General features: G+C 41.7%; 1 protein-coding gene and 1 long non-coding RNA gene across 12 annotated transcripts in view; one reads left to right on the top strand and one right to left on the bottom strand.

Moving 5' to 3' along the window:
• Positions 1 to 15,143, bottom strand: part of LOC311265176 — a 91,048-nt gene that overhangs the window by 12,011 nt on the left and 63,894 nt on the right. The window lies entirely within an intron of this gene.
• LOC311265159 (membrane-associated guanylate kinase, WW and PDZ domain-containing protein 1-like) overlaps positions 1 to 15,143 on the top strand; it is a 106,276-nt gene that overhangs the window by 49,741 nt on the left and 41,392 nt on the right. For all 11 annotated transcript variants that reach the window (XM_084366516.1, XM_084366518.1, XM_084366514.1 and 8 more), the window contains one exon: positions 14,167 to 14,286. In XM_084366516.1, the coding sequence (XP_084222642.1) occupies positions 14,167 to 14,286 (120 nt within the window). The remainder of the gene's footprint in view (positions 1 to 14,166; positions 14,287 to 15,143) is intronic.

Raw genomic sequence — 15,143 nt, 5'->3', positions numbered from 1 at the left:
ATAAGTTCAACACCAGATGATTTGTAATATTCTGCATTTAGTCCTATTAGCATCTCTAAAGAGATTTGTCCAGGTGACACCATAATGGATGCAAATGGACATGTATCCATAGTTTGTGGTGAGAAGCTCCCATCATCTGACCAGTGTATTAAGGGACTACTTGTGTAGATGAGGCCTTAAAGTGCTGCTTCAATCAATGCTGCTCCAGTAATTGGCTTACAGGCCCAAGAGAGTTCCCTGCTAACTCCCTTTGTGACTGTTGGCTTTCTCTGCCCCTCCCCTTGCTCGGTCTGCTCTGAGATATGCTCGTAATTTCTTCTCACGTCACCTCTCAGCCTCTGTTTTCATAACACACACTCTCCCATCAACACCGAGCGCGTGTTTATCCTGGAAACACGTTCCACTTAATGCTGTCGCTATGGCTTCTTGTGTTGTGTTTTGAGAAGTTTGATGTGGCATTTTCACCTTAGTTTAAGATATAATCCATCCACTTTTTGTATTAGTTAGAGAGGCTGTATTTCTTTGTAATTAATTTAGATAAAAACATCTTTTGTCCTGCACCGTTTCAGCCCCACCATCAGTCTAATCTCACTCTCAGGTCAGTTGCTTGGTCTTCTCCCCCCTCCCCGGCCACGCTTACACTCACGAGCAGCAGGGGTTAAAACAGCAGATGTTTGGCTGTGTCCCTGTGTGTGTCTACGAGTGTGTGTGTGTACGCCAGACAATGAGTGGAAGCTCCCCAGACCATCAACAGCAGGAAGGCGATTGAGGCTATCAGATGTCACCAGAGTGCTGTCAGCCCCCACTGCCTATTGTTAATACACAAGAGAGAGGTTTTTTCACCTGGATCTGTGTGTGTGGTTGTGGTTATGGTGGTGTGTTTGTATCGGTGGATGCTTTTCTGTTTTTTTCTTTCGCTGTCTTTATTTTGGACACATCATGAGCAGTTTGTGCCTCTGACGGCGAGTAGCGGAGCAGTAAAGATCTGAACAGTGAAGCGTGAGGTCATATGGGTGTGGACGGGGAGGTATTCAGGTTCTTTGCCCCAGGTGAGCAGTGAACCGAAATGAACCAGGGGTCACTACGGGACATCAAGAGAGAGGCTGCGGAGGATGTGGAGATAGATATCAGCCTCAGCCCGACATCCTACAACTTTGTTTGTTTAAACAAACAAAAAATGAGCCAGAGCAAACTTCATAAAAGTTAAAACACAGAGGAGAAAACATACACTTCAAACAACAGTTAATTTCCGCTCGGCAGCGTCTGCATGACATAATCTTTATTTTCAACCTTGTGCAACCTCAAGCATGCTTCAAATTGTACACAATAACAATCCAGCTCCCTCAAGAAAATGTATCAGGTGAAACAATAGTGTGAAACACAGACTTCAGACATCAGGTGAGTGTTAATGGTAGAAATAAAGTTCAGGTTAAGGTTTTTTAAGTCTGTGCAGGAGTGTGTTTTTACTTCACCAGCCAACAAGGTACACATCTGACAAAAGACCAAATGTAATTATGAAGTGAGTAAACAAGAGACACTTTTTTAAACCCAATAATCAATGTCAAACAGATTTACAACCTTAGTGTTTGAAATCTCCCCCTGTGAATTTGAGACCCTTCAAGACCCTCATACGTCATCAGTTGTTGTTGAAGATGCAACAGGACATTTCCAACAACAGCATCTTCAGTTGTGGTGATTTCTCTTGCTTGACTTTGGCAATGATGAAGATAGAAAAGCATGGACGCTCGCTTTTTGTTCACAGCTTCACACCAACAATCAAGCCATCGCACTGCTACATTACCTGGCCACTAGTGGTGCTTGATAGGCTAACATTAGCAGCCCATGCTCCTACCCTGCCAGTCCGCACTGATATAAGAAGAGCGGTTCCAAGTGCAGCAACTTAGGTGCTGGACTTTAGGTAAACTTCGGGCGTCATATGCCGTCAAAGGAGGGGATACAACGTTAAAATACATCAAAATGTGGGAGTGTCATGCACAATAATGATGACAATGTCTGTTTGGTTTGAAGTGTGCCCCTGAAAAACCTCCATTTGAATGAGCATGCAAAACAGAGGGTTAGGGCTAAGTGGTATTGGCAAGTGGTGTATTAGGATTGGGCGTTTACAGCCGTGCAGACATGTTTACCATGGTCGACTAGCAGTTAAGACCTTTCACTATAAACCACAAATGTGAACCTCATTGTGGCTCAAAACATTTCATCCAGCAGCTGGTATTTGTCAATCTGAATTGCCATTGTCACTGCCATTCCTTGAGTCCCACTGCTAGCATTGCTAAAAACAACACTGTACATTTGAAATGTCTTTTCAATTGAAGCCGTGCTGTATGAAATGTAATTTCAGATGCACTCAAACCTTTAACACCCATCTTTCCATTTTCAGCTCAAAAATTTACGATTTAGCACCAGATCACATTTTTAATCCTTTAGCCTTCTATGCATGTGCAGTACATGTTACGTGTGGACATCCCTGGCGGGCTTGGGCCACTTTTAGACGATACAAACATTCACTCGGCTACATGAATGAAATATTTAGTCAGCCTCCACAGATAACAGCTTCCCTCTGAGTGGAAACTCACACAGCTTGCATCAGCCCACCACAAAGGGCTGCAGTGCAACAAAAATGAAAATAAAATAAAAAAAATGTTTTATACAGTGTACAGTAAAAAACAGTGCTTGGCATTTTCAATAAACATAAACCCAATCTCTCTCTTTTTCCTTGACTTTGGTGCAAACACTCAGTATAGTCGCATTTCAGTCAATCTATTTTCACTCAGTAGTTTTGAAGATAAAATGCCAAATGATGTGGAGCAGCAGAAGAAGGAAAATATAAATCTCTGGCTGCAAAACAGTGAAAGTTGAGCCCTGTGCATTGTAAAAGATTCAGTAGCCAGATGGCCTTGGAATCTGCTTTTCTCTGAAGCCAGATAAAATGCCCTTTAAATGTTCTTCCACCAGGACTTGCAAACTCCTCTAAGTAGATTTCTATTGACTGTACATGTTTGGGTGCAGGTGGAAGTGAAGTTTTACTTCAATGTGACATAATCAAACATCTTGTGTGCCGAAAGCCTCATCTAGTTTTCTCTTTTCAGTTTTCTGAATCATTCCAAGACGAAATCTAAAACTCAAAGATTTTTGCAGTCAGTTTTTGGTATGAGACGTTGTTGTGATTGCTACATCTGAAGCAGGCCAGTCGCTAGTAAGGCTAGCTCCTCCATTAACGTAATTGTTGCTCACAGATGAAGGCCATCTCAGTCTGATATGTAGGTTTTGTAGTTTCTCTGGCACTTCACTTCAATTGGTCTCTTCAGGTGAGGTTAATCTTCTTCTCGTACACAATATTTGTATCCTCCGAGACATTTATGTGTGGAATGATATTCACCTTTTGCCGTGACAGCTGGAAACTGATATCCCGTTCATATGATTTCAGTGTCCATCATGATTCAAATACGTGCCCACTGTAAGTTGATAACATTTCTCCAAGGTTTCCAACTTGTAGGTCTGTAATTAATGACTTAGGACAGCTCGGATGCCCCTGCAGTTTATGATGCGTGTTCGGTAGCAGTTGAGTGAGTGGCCCAGTATTAGGAGCCGGGATGTGGGTCATAGCAGGCACTCAAACAGGCCACTTCAGAGACACATGTCCCCTGCTCCAGAGCTTTTTATGAACTGCCAGTGAGGACAGAAATTGGCTTCCACAACCTGCTATTTATAGTCCACACTCTAAATACACTATATATGTGTTTACACACATGTGCTGCTCAGCTCTATCTGTGTCTCGATCTCACTCTCTGATTCTGGTTCTGTCAGCATGGATGCTTGTACCTGCATCCATGTGTGTGTTTACTGTACATTTTATTCCATTATTCCATACAGACTGTAGACAAAAGTAGGGTAACGGCAATGTTTGTTGTTAGGTCCTGAATGCTGTAGTGCTGCAGCTACTATTGCAACTACTTTGAAAAGTGCATGTTGGAATTCATCAGAAACAAAGTTAATGTCTTCAAATTGCTTCACCAACAGTCCAAAGCCCAAGGATATTCAGTTAAAGGTGCAATATGTAAGAATTGGCCACCTGTCGAATTCATACTCAAAACAAATAGGGGGCAGCATATCACCAGAGTAACCGCTAACTGCTGCTGTTATCTGTGCAGCTAGTGGCCTAGACTGGGAGCAGGGGGGCGGTGGTTTGTTTTTACACCGCTAGCATAGAAAGGTTTGGACTGGGATAGGCCTGGGGCTAGCTGGTTAGCATGCTAACTCTAACTCGAGCTATCTCTGCAACACAATACACAGACGTCGTAACTTCACATGCTGTTGATTTCTTTTTGTTAATTAAACACACACCTTTACACATTGCACCTGTAATGATGCACAACAGATAACAGCTACAACAATTAGTCATTACATTGTTTAGTTGATTGACACTTTTGAGTACTGAGTGATCACTTAAGTCATTATCAGCAAAAAGTGCCAAAAGTTCAACGGCTTCAGCTTGTCAGATGTGATGATTTGTTGCTTTTCTCTTTGTCATATAATTATAAATAAAATATCTCTGGGCTTTAGACAAGAAAGCAATTTGAAAAGTCGTCTTAGGCTTGTGGAAAAACTGTGACAGCCATTGTTCTGATGCTTTGTAGACTCAATGAATTGATTACTGGACAAAATGATTAATAGGTTAAGCAACAATAAGAATAATTACTACCTGCTGCCTAGCTTTAAAACAGATAAAAGCAGAAAAATATATATATATATTTTAAAAAGCAGAAACCTGTGAATGTTTGGCATTTTTGCTTGGTTATTAATTAATTTTGTGCCAATCAATTAATCAGTTAATTGAGTTTTGGTTACGGCACTGATGTGTTTTGCGTTGAACAGAGAGAGCGTGACCAGTGCAGCGAATGAGACATGGAGACAATGTTGATGACGTGACAGAAGCTAGGACAGGCTCGCTCGGACTCCTTTATCCTTTTAGCAGTGCTTAGATCAATACTTCTCTCTCACATGCACACACACACACACACACACACACACACACACACACACACACACACACACACACACACACACACACACACACACACACACACACACACACACACACACACACACACACACACACACACACACACACACACACACACACACACACACACACACACACACAGCTTCATCCTTGTGCGAAAGGGAGCACTCAATAACACGATGCCCAGACAAGATGAAAGTGGAGATGTGAGGAGAACCGGTGAGGAGAGTGTGCCGCACAACGAGCCAGAGGTGCTGTGTGTGTTTGTGTTTGGCTTCTCGGCGGTGTGGCGGTTGTTTGTCAGACAGCGAGAGGTGAGAATGAGGGAGAAGTGGCGAGCTGTTTGTTGTACGAGGGATCTCACGCGCCCATTAGGTGATTGTTTTTTTTTACCGTGGCGTGTCATGTGTGCACCACCCTCGTCCTCCTCCGCTCTCTCCATCTTCCTCCTTTCTGCCGTTCCACCATTTGGCAGATGCTCCCATTCACAACAGCCCTGTACGTTCCTCCCTTCTTCATCCCCATGGGGACGGACTGGAGCTGCTGATTGACGTTGTTGTTAAGAGAGAGATGGATACTGATTGGATGTTGTGTGTTTAGCAGGATAACATCCGCGCTGTGGTGGACACTTCATCACACTTACAAAGAACTACTGCTGCGTCCGCCCACTAAAGCCTATGAATATTTTCAAAAGCAGAAAGACAGAAATAGAGAAGTTAAACTTCCGTGTAGTGAAGAATGAAGATGAAGAAAGAGGAGGAGGATGTAATGGTGAGGCACAGAGTGTTCAGGGAAAAGGAGGAGATGCAAAGAAGACATCAAGAGAAATGGTGGGAGGGACACAAGATGCTCTTAAGCTAAGCTGAGCGGACAGTGAGAATTATATTTATTCATTACACAATAAAAAGTGATGGGTAACAAAGAGGAGCTGTGGGTATAACATCGGTGATTTATTCTTTTCTTTTCAAAACCATATTATGGATCCAGTCCAGCTGAGTGGTTTGCAGCATTTCCTGCAACAACCTAACACAGCCAGAGACTACATTCGGGGTGGGTGATCTGATTATTCTAGATTTTGATCGATCTCCAATGCGTCTAAAATCTACTTTCTGGGAAAAATCATCCAATTAAATTGCAGTAGCCCAATGTTTTTATCTCTATGTGGTATTTCATATAGTTTAGCCGTGTTAGTGTATCCGGCTGCTATGGTGCTTGGGATTGTAGTGTTGGGTACAGACTGGGGACCATGAATGACTGCGCCAAACATTATGGCTATCCATCGAATAGTTGTTTGTATTTCACAGGAATAATCGTAATGACTGTGCTGATCCTCTCAATTTACCTCAAGCGCCAAAGTGAGGTGGATGTTTGTGGTTTGAAGTGAGATGTCTCAACAACTACTGGATGGGTTGCCATGAAAAATGTAGCAGACGTTGAATTTTCTCCTCAGGATCAATTGAATTAGTGAGTGTAAGCGGGCTAACACGCTAAAGTAAGATGACTGAAATGGTAAACAATCAGCATATTAGCATTTAGCCTCACAGAGCCGTAAGTATGGCTGTAGACTCTCAGTGTTTGCAGGTTCTTGTTCGTGCACAATTCACACAGCTGCCACTCCGGAGGTGTGTTATTCAGAACTTCCACACCTTTGGATCAGCACACTGTGTGTAAGCTATTCTACTATTTCCAAAAGCCAGAACATTTTTGAAGAAGTCATTTATTGTGATCATGTGACATTCTCACAGTTGACAATGCTGCACGGGTGTTGTGTTATTCGCTAGAATACAACTGATGAAAAATTGAATTTCCTGTGTGGTTCTGCCTGTCAACCGTCACTGTTGTTGTGTTTATTATCCCCACTTGTTAATGATTAAAATGATACTGAAAGGACAAATCTGTACACCGACTGATATTTGCAATATGATTCAAGATTCCTTGGAAATATCATTCTTGCACCACAATTTTTATTTTTCCCTGATTAAAAACATGATGATGTGACATTTGTTTGGGTCTGTACCAAACAAACATGGATCTCTGCAGCACTTCATTATAATGCTGTTTTGTCACATAATTTACCTCTATCAAATACTGCAGCTGCTGTATTCCATCACAATTACCATTTCACATGAATTAGTTATTGAGGTACAAACTGTAACTGTAAGATTATTAGAAATAAACAGAACTGACTGATGTGAAACAGAGGCCTGGTCTTTGGTGTCCATTCTGGGCTTCTGTAGAAACATGGCGTGCAACATGTGGCTATAAAATGCTCAATCTGAGGTGAAAAAAAGGTTCTTTCAAGTGATTATACACTAATGAAAACAATTATGTTCTAATTATTATTCATAATTATAAAAATTGTGTTCCATTTCTGCAAAAAGAGCCTCCTAAATCCTACACACTGGACCCTTAACCCTGTAAACCCATGGTCAAAAAGTGTTACTGTTAGTGAATAACATGACTGCTAAACAGAGTTAAATACAACAAATATTCTGACTGTAAGACTCCTCATCATTTCTGACCAAACGCGGTTATGATGGTAACATTTGGCAGATAAATACTCAAACACATTCTCAGCTGTGCGTCCCTGTGGCGGCTTCAGGCCGGGTAAGATCGGTATGTTTTGCTTACTGATGCAGGCGCTCCTGTATAGACTTCAGCCTCCCCTTCTTTTAAATGTGCATGAAGCCTCTATCTGTTACAAGCTGTCATAAAGACAGTCTGAGCCTATCGCAGTTATATAACGCCACTCTCTGTGTATTGTTTGTTGTGTTATTTATGAATTGTACGTGCGAGATTGGTACATGAACCACTTTTCTGTCTCTTACAAGAAATTGCTCTGGGTGCTAAACACCTGAGGTGAGCGTGCAATTTCTGTCTAAAAGTCCTGAGCCACTCAAGTCATCAGCTTTAAAGAGTGTGCGGGATCTATCTCAGTGAGGTACATTTAAGCCAGTGTTGGTGCTGAATTATAATGCCATCAGTGGAGAGAGATACGGTTCCTCTCCTTTAGTGAATAATCACAGTGACGCCATTAAACTTGAAATGCACTGTGCAGAAGTGGCTTTTCAAGAGCATGTTTGATGCCTGTAGAAGTCGGCCCGGGCCTGTCATATTTGATCCTCTAAAAGCAAAACAAAGTCGACAGCAGAACACAGAGATCTTCATTTCGCCCACAGTTCAAAGAACCATCACATTTAGTTTCCCGCTAATGCTCAGTCAGTCAAAAGATCTTTCAGTTGTGATTAATTATTACGGTTGTTTTTAAAAGGGTAAGATGTAAGCTTTATGAAGCATTTAATATTTTCACCTGGGGAAACCACAGAAGAAACCAAATAAATACTTTTGTGTTTAGTTTTTTTTAGCAGTGACAGAGATATTGCTTTAGCTTTTTGTTATTTTTTAGTGGTTTGTGATGTTGCTGTATTGAATTGCATTTATTTAGGTGTTATTGTGCCTACCTTCTGCAGCCTTTATGAAAGCTTTATACTGGTTGTACAACACAGTTTAAAATAAAAATGAATGCAATACATTTTTCATACTGCCTCTCTGGATGAATAAGCACCCGACTTGTCCCAGAACAAAGATGACTCTCCGCTGCCTTTGGTGGTATTTTAAAAACTGAAGATGTTTCCAAATGTGGTTGCGTTTCATTTTTCCACTCACATGCACACACTGGCACGGAAAGAATGGAGTCCATTGATGAGAGTCAGTGGAAGTTCATCAGAGCCAGGGTCAGGACTGAACATGGCCCAGTCATTGTTTCTCTGGCCAGAGAAAATAGAGACTCTCCACAGTGATAGTAAGGAGAAGAGCCTGACCTCGCTGTTGCACACTGAGAGCATTCAGACTCTCTCTCTTGTGAGTCCAACTGAAGACTAGCTGCCGGGTATTCAAAAGGGAATTATCTCCTAAACATAATATAATGTCCCTAGTTTAGTAATTGAGTCAGTCTTTTCTCAAAAGACGTCATTACTTCTTTAACATCTGAAGAAATAAATCAATTTTATCATCAAGTCAGATTGAAAAACGTTTTATTAGATATGTATGTTTTGTCATCTCTTTGATATAGAAGAATTTGTGTGTAATTTGCTGATTATATGATATGATTATTATAAAATGACTTCAGCACAAGTCTTGTTTTGGCCAACCAATAGTATAACTCCCAAAGATATTCACTTTACAATGATAAAAGAGGAAAGGAGAAAATCCAGGTTTGGTCACACCAGTCGACATGGTGTTGTATCTCATATGTGCGTAGTAAAGTGCCTTTTCACAGTCACGTTCTACCCTTATCAGTTCATTTATCCACACATTTTTCGGCCTGCAACTCTCAAGAATTTCATTATTGATTAATCTTCCATTTATTTTTCTCACTGGGTTAATAAGATATCAGAAAACAGTGAAAAATGCCCATCAGAAGTGGTCCTTTTTTTTTTTTTTTTTACAGTGTAATGATCTTATTCTCAAGGCATTTTGTTATAGACTTTACTTTATGTTACTTCTGTTTAGGCTAGAGACTGAGATTAGATATTATTGAACATCGCAATATTTGCTGTCATATGTAAATATTTTTCACAGTATCAAATATCTAACAGCTGTGTGATTCTTCACCTCATTTTAGATGACTACAGCGTTATTTCTCACCTGGCTGGGCCTCCTGAGTTTATAAGGAAGGGAACCAGTGGCAGACTTGCTGTGCCCAATATTTTAGGCTATTATGCTATGTTTGCAAGCCATTCTTTGTACTAAAGTTCTAGCTTACACGTTCTTATTCAATGTTACTTTGTTAGTTGTTGTTTGTTTGTTTAAGTGTCGTATTTGTTGCTGCAAAGGGAGCAGTAAAGACGTACAGCAACATATCAGCCTCTTACTCCTTCATTTATTCATACAAATCATACTGCTAATCAACATAAAATACAAATAAAATAACGGATTACGTGATATAAAATTTGGGATATCGCCATGGCTGTCAGTTTTACTTTTGTTGAACTTGTCCAGCGTTAAACTACTGACAGACACTCACTGGCCGTTAGAAGGTTGAATTCCTGTTCTATTTTGTTTTTCCATCTTCAGAAGGATGAGACGTTGCTCTTGTACTGGATAAGGTTTAAAACACTACGGGGTTAACAGAAGAATTTTTCTGCCTACCAGCGTGTGGTTTTACAATATTAGTGTAGATCCTTAGCAATTATTCATTGTTTACTTCAATAATAAATGGGTTTTTTTATCATTAGTATATAACACTTTTTGATTTGAGAAACATCATGTTGGTGCATCGTGACTGGAGTTCACTGCAGTGAGTCACTCTCCAGTAAAAGAAAGTGGGACCCTGTTAGTGGTTCCCCCTCCGTCAGGACACCCTGGAAAAAAACTCAGCAACTTGACATCCACGGCTGTGGCATCATGAAGTACGTCACAATGTGACCTACTGTTCTGAAAATATTTCATTTAAATTATGCAGGATTTCACTGAGTACAAACAGAAAATCAAGTTGCATAACCCAGAAGCGCAGACTGTCAAGCTTCAGGAGGAAGTTTAATTGTCAAGCGGTTGCAAAGTAGCTCTCTGATAAATAAACTTGTTTAATGCCAAACAGATAATGACGTAACACTTAACAGAAGTTGAAAGCTTTGTTGTAATGAGGCAGGGTTCAGCCTTCAATATTCTGTAATATAGGCATACCAGAATTAGTCTTCCTATCAGAGTCGTCCACTGTGGGGAATAGCCTGGAATAACAGCTCCATTCCCTGCTCAACAGACAGCGTCATTAGAGCGCACCGAGCCTCAGAAACATCTCCCACCATGGGACCACCCAGTCCTATGACTCAAACTCCCAGACAAATTCACTTTCATCTCATCCCGATCCGCTGAGGTGAATACAAAGCAGCACTTTGCTGGTGTGCTGCTGCTGCTGTAAGCGCTCAGTTAGATGATGTATCATTTCTTTCCTTCATGTGAGGGATTTGTTTTGTTGCACCATGTCCTGTCAATTAAATCGCCTCCTCCTTATCCATTTATCTTGAGGGTCATTTCCAAAATGGCAGGAAGAAAAAGCGATAAAGAGAATCAGTGTTGCCTTTGCGGTGCAGTGGAGGTGTTGGACTCGGCAGTGCACCGTGAAGATGCGCTTATTATCAGGTGTTTGTGGGCTGGATGTACCCTGAGGGATGGAGTGTGAGCTTGCATATTCGGAGAGGCTCGGGTAAACACTTCAACAAGCCAGGAGTCTTGTGTCAAACATGAGCTTTCTCACTCGTTTGGAATAGAAGACGGTGATGATGTTCAAGTGGTTGTAGTGGTTATCTGCTTCCAAAATTGATTTAGCTGCATGGATCCTAATGTGTGTGTGTGTCATTGCTGGGTCCATCACTTTGGTTGACATAATTATTGATAAATTACAGTTTACCTAATCATAACTACTTTGTTGCTCCCCCGACTTTTCCTGCAGTGCCACCAAAAGGTCAAAGTTTTCACAATTTCTTGATGGACTGGCACAAAAGGTTGTGCTGACATTCATGGTTCCCAGAGGCTAATGACTCTGTTTTCCCTTTAGCACCACCAGCAGGAAGTCATTTACAGTTCAGCCTAAAATGCCTCGACAGCTATCGGATGCACTGCCTTGAAATCTGTTGCAGATGTTACGTCCTTTCAGAGCACTTTGATGATCCTTTGACTGATCAGCTTGTGGCTTCAAGTCAAAATTTAAATTTGCACAACACTAAGACCTTATTTAGACAGAATTGGTCCTGCCATTCATTTGATTGAGGGTAGTGTGTTTAGGTTGCGGCGGCGAGGACCAGAAAAAGACGCAGCAGGCTGCAGCGAAATGGTGGAACAGGATCGGAACCAAACGTCACGTTGCAGTGGCCGTGCATATAAGCTGGCATTCAGACTGTAAGATAATCATCATGGATAGCAAATGCTAGCAGCATGAATAAACAAAAACACAATGGAGTGTAATGTAATGTTTACTTGCACTCATGCAATTTGGCCTTGTGCACCAGTTTTTAACCGGTGGATGCGGACCACCACTGTAGGACCAGAATGCTAAACCTGCTATGGAGAGCACGTGACCCACGGATCACAGGCAGAGTACGACGGGTCATTCACGGCGTACTCGTAGCATGGCTAAATGCTAGCACCAGGGGGAACACAACTGACATTTCTTTCTTGTGGCGTTATGTTATACTTGTATTCACGAATTTGCATCCTGTTTTTTTTTTTTGCATGTGTTTTTATTAATCTGTTAATGTGGACATAGTCACTCATAGGACTAGCATGCCAATAGCAGAGCAATATAGCAGCTTCTCCTTTATTGTTTAATGGCGCTTGGAAAACTGCTTTTATGTGCATTACCGCCATCTTCTGTCTGGGAGGGGTTAAAGTTCACACTGGATGCACCGCCGCACAACCCTGTGGTTTTTTGCTGCAACATCTGATTCTGCCTGAATAAGGCCCAAGATAAGGATGTGTATAAGTTCGGCACACAGATTGGATATAACATGGACGTAGTCTCAGCGATCTCACCCATAGGTTTCTGAGAAGCCATTTTGAAGCCCAGTGTGGTGGCTCCCGGCCATTGCCATCTTGGCAGTGCCTCCAGTTAACTCTTGGCTAATCCAAAAAATGGTCAAAGAGGTGGAGTGTATGGAGCTGAGAGGAGCCGACAGCAAGCAAAACAGCTAAAAGCTATTTGTCACTCAAAGCGCCCATTCCCTGAATTATGCATAACTTTAAGCCTTAAACAAGTGAGTCATATAAAAATTCACTCCCCATACAGATGTCATGAGCGGGGAAATGAGCATTAGAGACCAAAACAGTTTTATGTACCAGGCTGTAAACATGTTTATTTCTGCCTTAAGGTTGTGCATTTTAGTATGAGAATCAATGGGGATTTACTTGCTTTTGGAGCCAGAATCAAGTGGCCATTGGAGGAACTGCGGTTTTTGGCACTACCGTGTTGGCTTCATTTATCATCGTGGGGGTTGCCATTTCATACAGCCTAGCAGAGCAGCTAGCTTTGGGGTTGCTGAAAAGTAGTTGTTTCCTTTCAAATGACTGGTGACCATCGCTGAGACCCAAGAAGAGGAATAGTGTCATAGTGAGATTGGTGTGAGAGGACATTGTACCCATATGTGTATATCTATATATCTACTCCTGATCACAGATGGGTTAGAACAACTGTTAACCATCCTTCCAGTCGTCTCATCTCCTATTTCTAAAGACAGAGACACAATAGCTCCTGTCTATTGTTTGGTGTCACATTCCTACTACAAAGTCTTCCCACCACAAGGAAGACACATATCAGACCAGTAATCATTAACTTTCAGCAGGAGATCAGGCTCAGGGCAGCAAAGAAATATTTTAAAGTTGTTTAACATTTGAACAGAATTTGAAACCAAAGAGTTAATTGAGAGTTCAACTGTCTCATGTTTTCTCTGGCGCCGTGACACAAAAGAATCAGGCCTGGTTTATACTGTCTCAGAAAGAAAGGCTTTTATTGTACTGCTCTTAAACCTAACAACACCTAAGAATGCAGTAAGTGTAGCTGTTCAGCATTGCGGTCGTAACAGGCACAATGCAGCCTTAACAATCAATAACAGCTCCAAGTGAAACGACTATAATACTATTATGTCCTTGCATTTTACAATTCAAGAGTCACCATGAAGAAATTTGATGGATTGATAACAGTATCAGGTCTGTTTCTTAAGGTGACCTCTATTTTATCTTCTGACTTAGCAGGCGGCAGGTTTCCCATGAGGCAGAGATGTAGCTCGAGATTCAATTTCCTGACATAATATTCACAGCCACTCACCAGACACTTCGCCTCCAATCACTGCGCTGAATTACAATCACACCCTCTTGATTTTCAGAACTCTCTGCTTTGGAAACCCTTTCGACACGGCTGGTCATCATCTCAAAAAGGCTGAATCAATGTTTGGATGTTGACTGCATTTTAACACTAATGAAAGGCTTCCGGTGTGTGAGAGAGGCATATTAAACATGTTGTTCCGCCTGGAGGAAAAATATGATTTCACCTTCACACTGTAAGCACGTGGCTTGAATTTTAACACGTTTTTGGCAGCCAGCTAAACTTTATTCGTCTGCCGTTCTGTCCTTAGGTACAACCCGCCCCCCTCGAGACGGTGAGGTCCCAGGGGTGGATTACAATTTCCTGTCTGTGGAGGACTTCCTAGAACTTGAGGAGAGCGGCACACTACTGGAAATAGGAACATATGAAGGTGAGGGTGATGATTATGAAGATGATCACAAGTGACACTCGTGACAGCGCAGGTGTCCCGATTCTGCACAGATACAATGAGCGTGACAGCGATCAACATTTATTTTTGCTACGATGCTGTAAGACCGTGCACTCGGTTGATTCCGATTAGACTGTGCATCCAGGAGACAGCAGGTCACTCCACATCTGCCCCTCTCACTCTGATTAGGACAGTGTTGTGCAGCGCTAAGTCTCATGCTGACACAAACCTGTGTGTGTAAACACGTGTGGGTGGATGCGTTTGTGCATTGTGTGTTTGTTTGCAAGCTTGTGTGTGTGTTACGCAGGGGCTAAGTCTAATTCGTGTGTGTGTGTGTGTGTGTGTGTGTGAGAGAGTGTTTGTGTGCATGCGGCCGGGAGAGAATGTTACGACATTAATCTGCTTGGCACCGGCTCTGCTGTGTGTTGGCACGTTTCTCCCTTTCACGCAGACAATGTCAAATACCTGTCCACAGGAGTCTGTGGCCATCCAGACAACCGGAGGAAGACAGGATTATTGATTCATAAATATCACTGGAGCTTTATGGATATACAGGGCGACTATAGAAGCATATTTATCACATATACCTTCATCTCCTTCATTTTTGGGAAAGCTTTGGCTTTTATATTTAATTGTAAAAAGCAGAGATTTGACAGAAAATGATGGGAGATGACATGCAACAACATCCATGTCTTTCAATTCAAAGTGTTAAAGGAATAGTTCAGCTTTTTGGAAAATACTGTTATTTGCTTTCTTGTTGGAGGTTAGACGAGGAGATCAATACCACTTTCATGTCCATAATGTAAATATGAAACTACGGCCAGAAGCCAAAATTCAAA

The sequence above is a fragment of the Pagrus pagrus genome (assembly GCF_965226575.1).
Source record: "Pagrus pagrus genome assembly, chromosome: 11".
In the NCBI taxonomy this organism is placed as follows: domain Eukaryota; kingdom Metazoa; phylum Chordata; class Actinopteri; order Spariformes; family Sparidae; genus Pagrus; species Pagrus pagrus.
The sequence above is the reverse complement of the archived record's forward strand: the minus strand, read 5'-3'. Positions and strand labels throughout refer to the sequence as shown.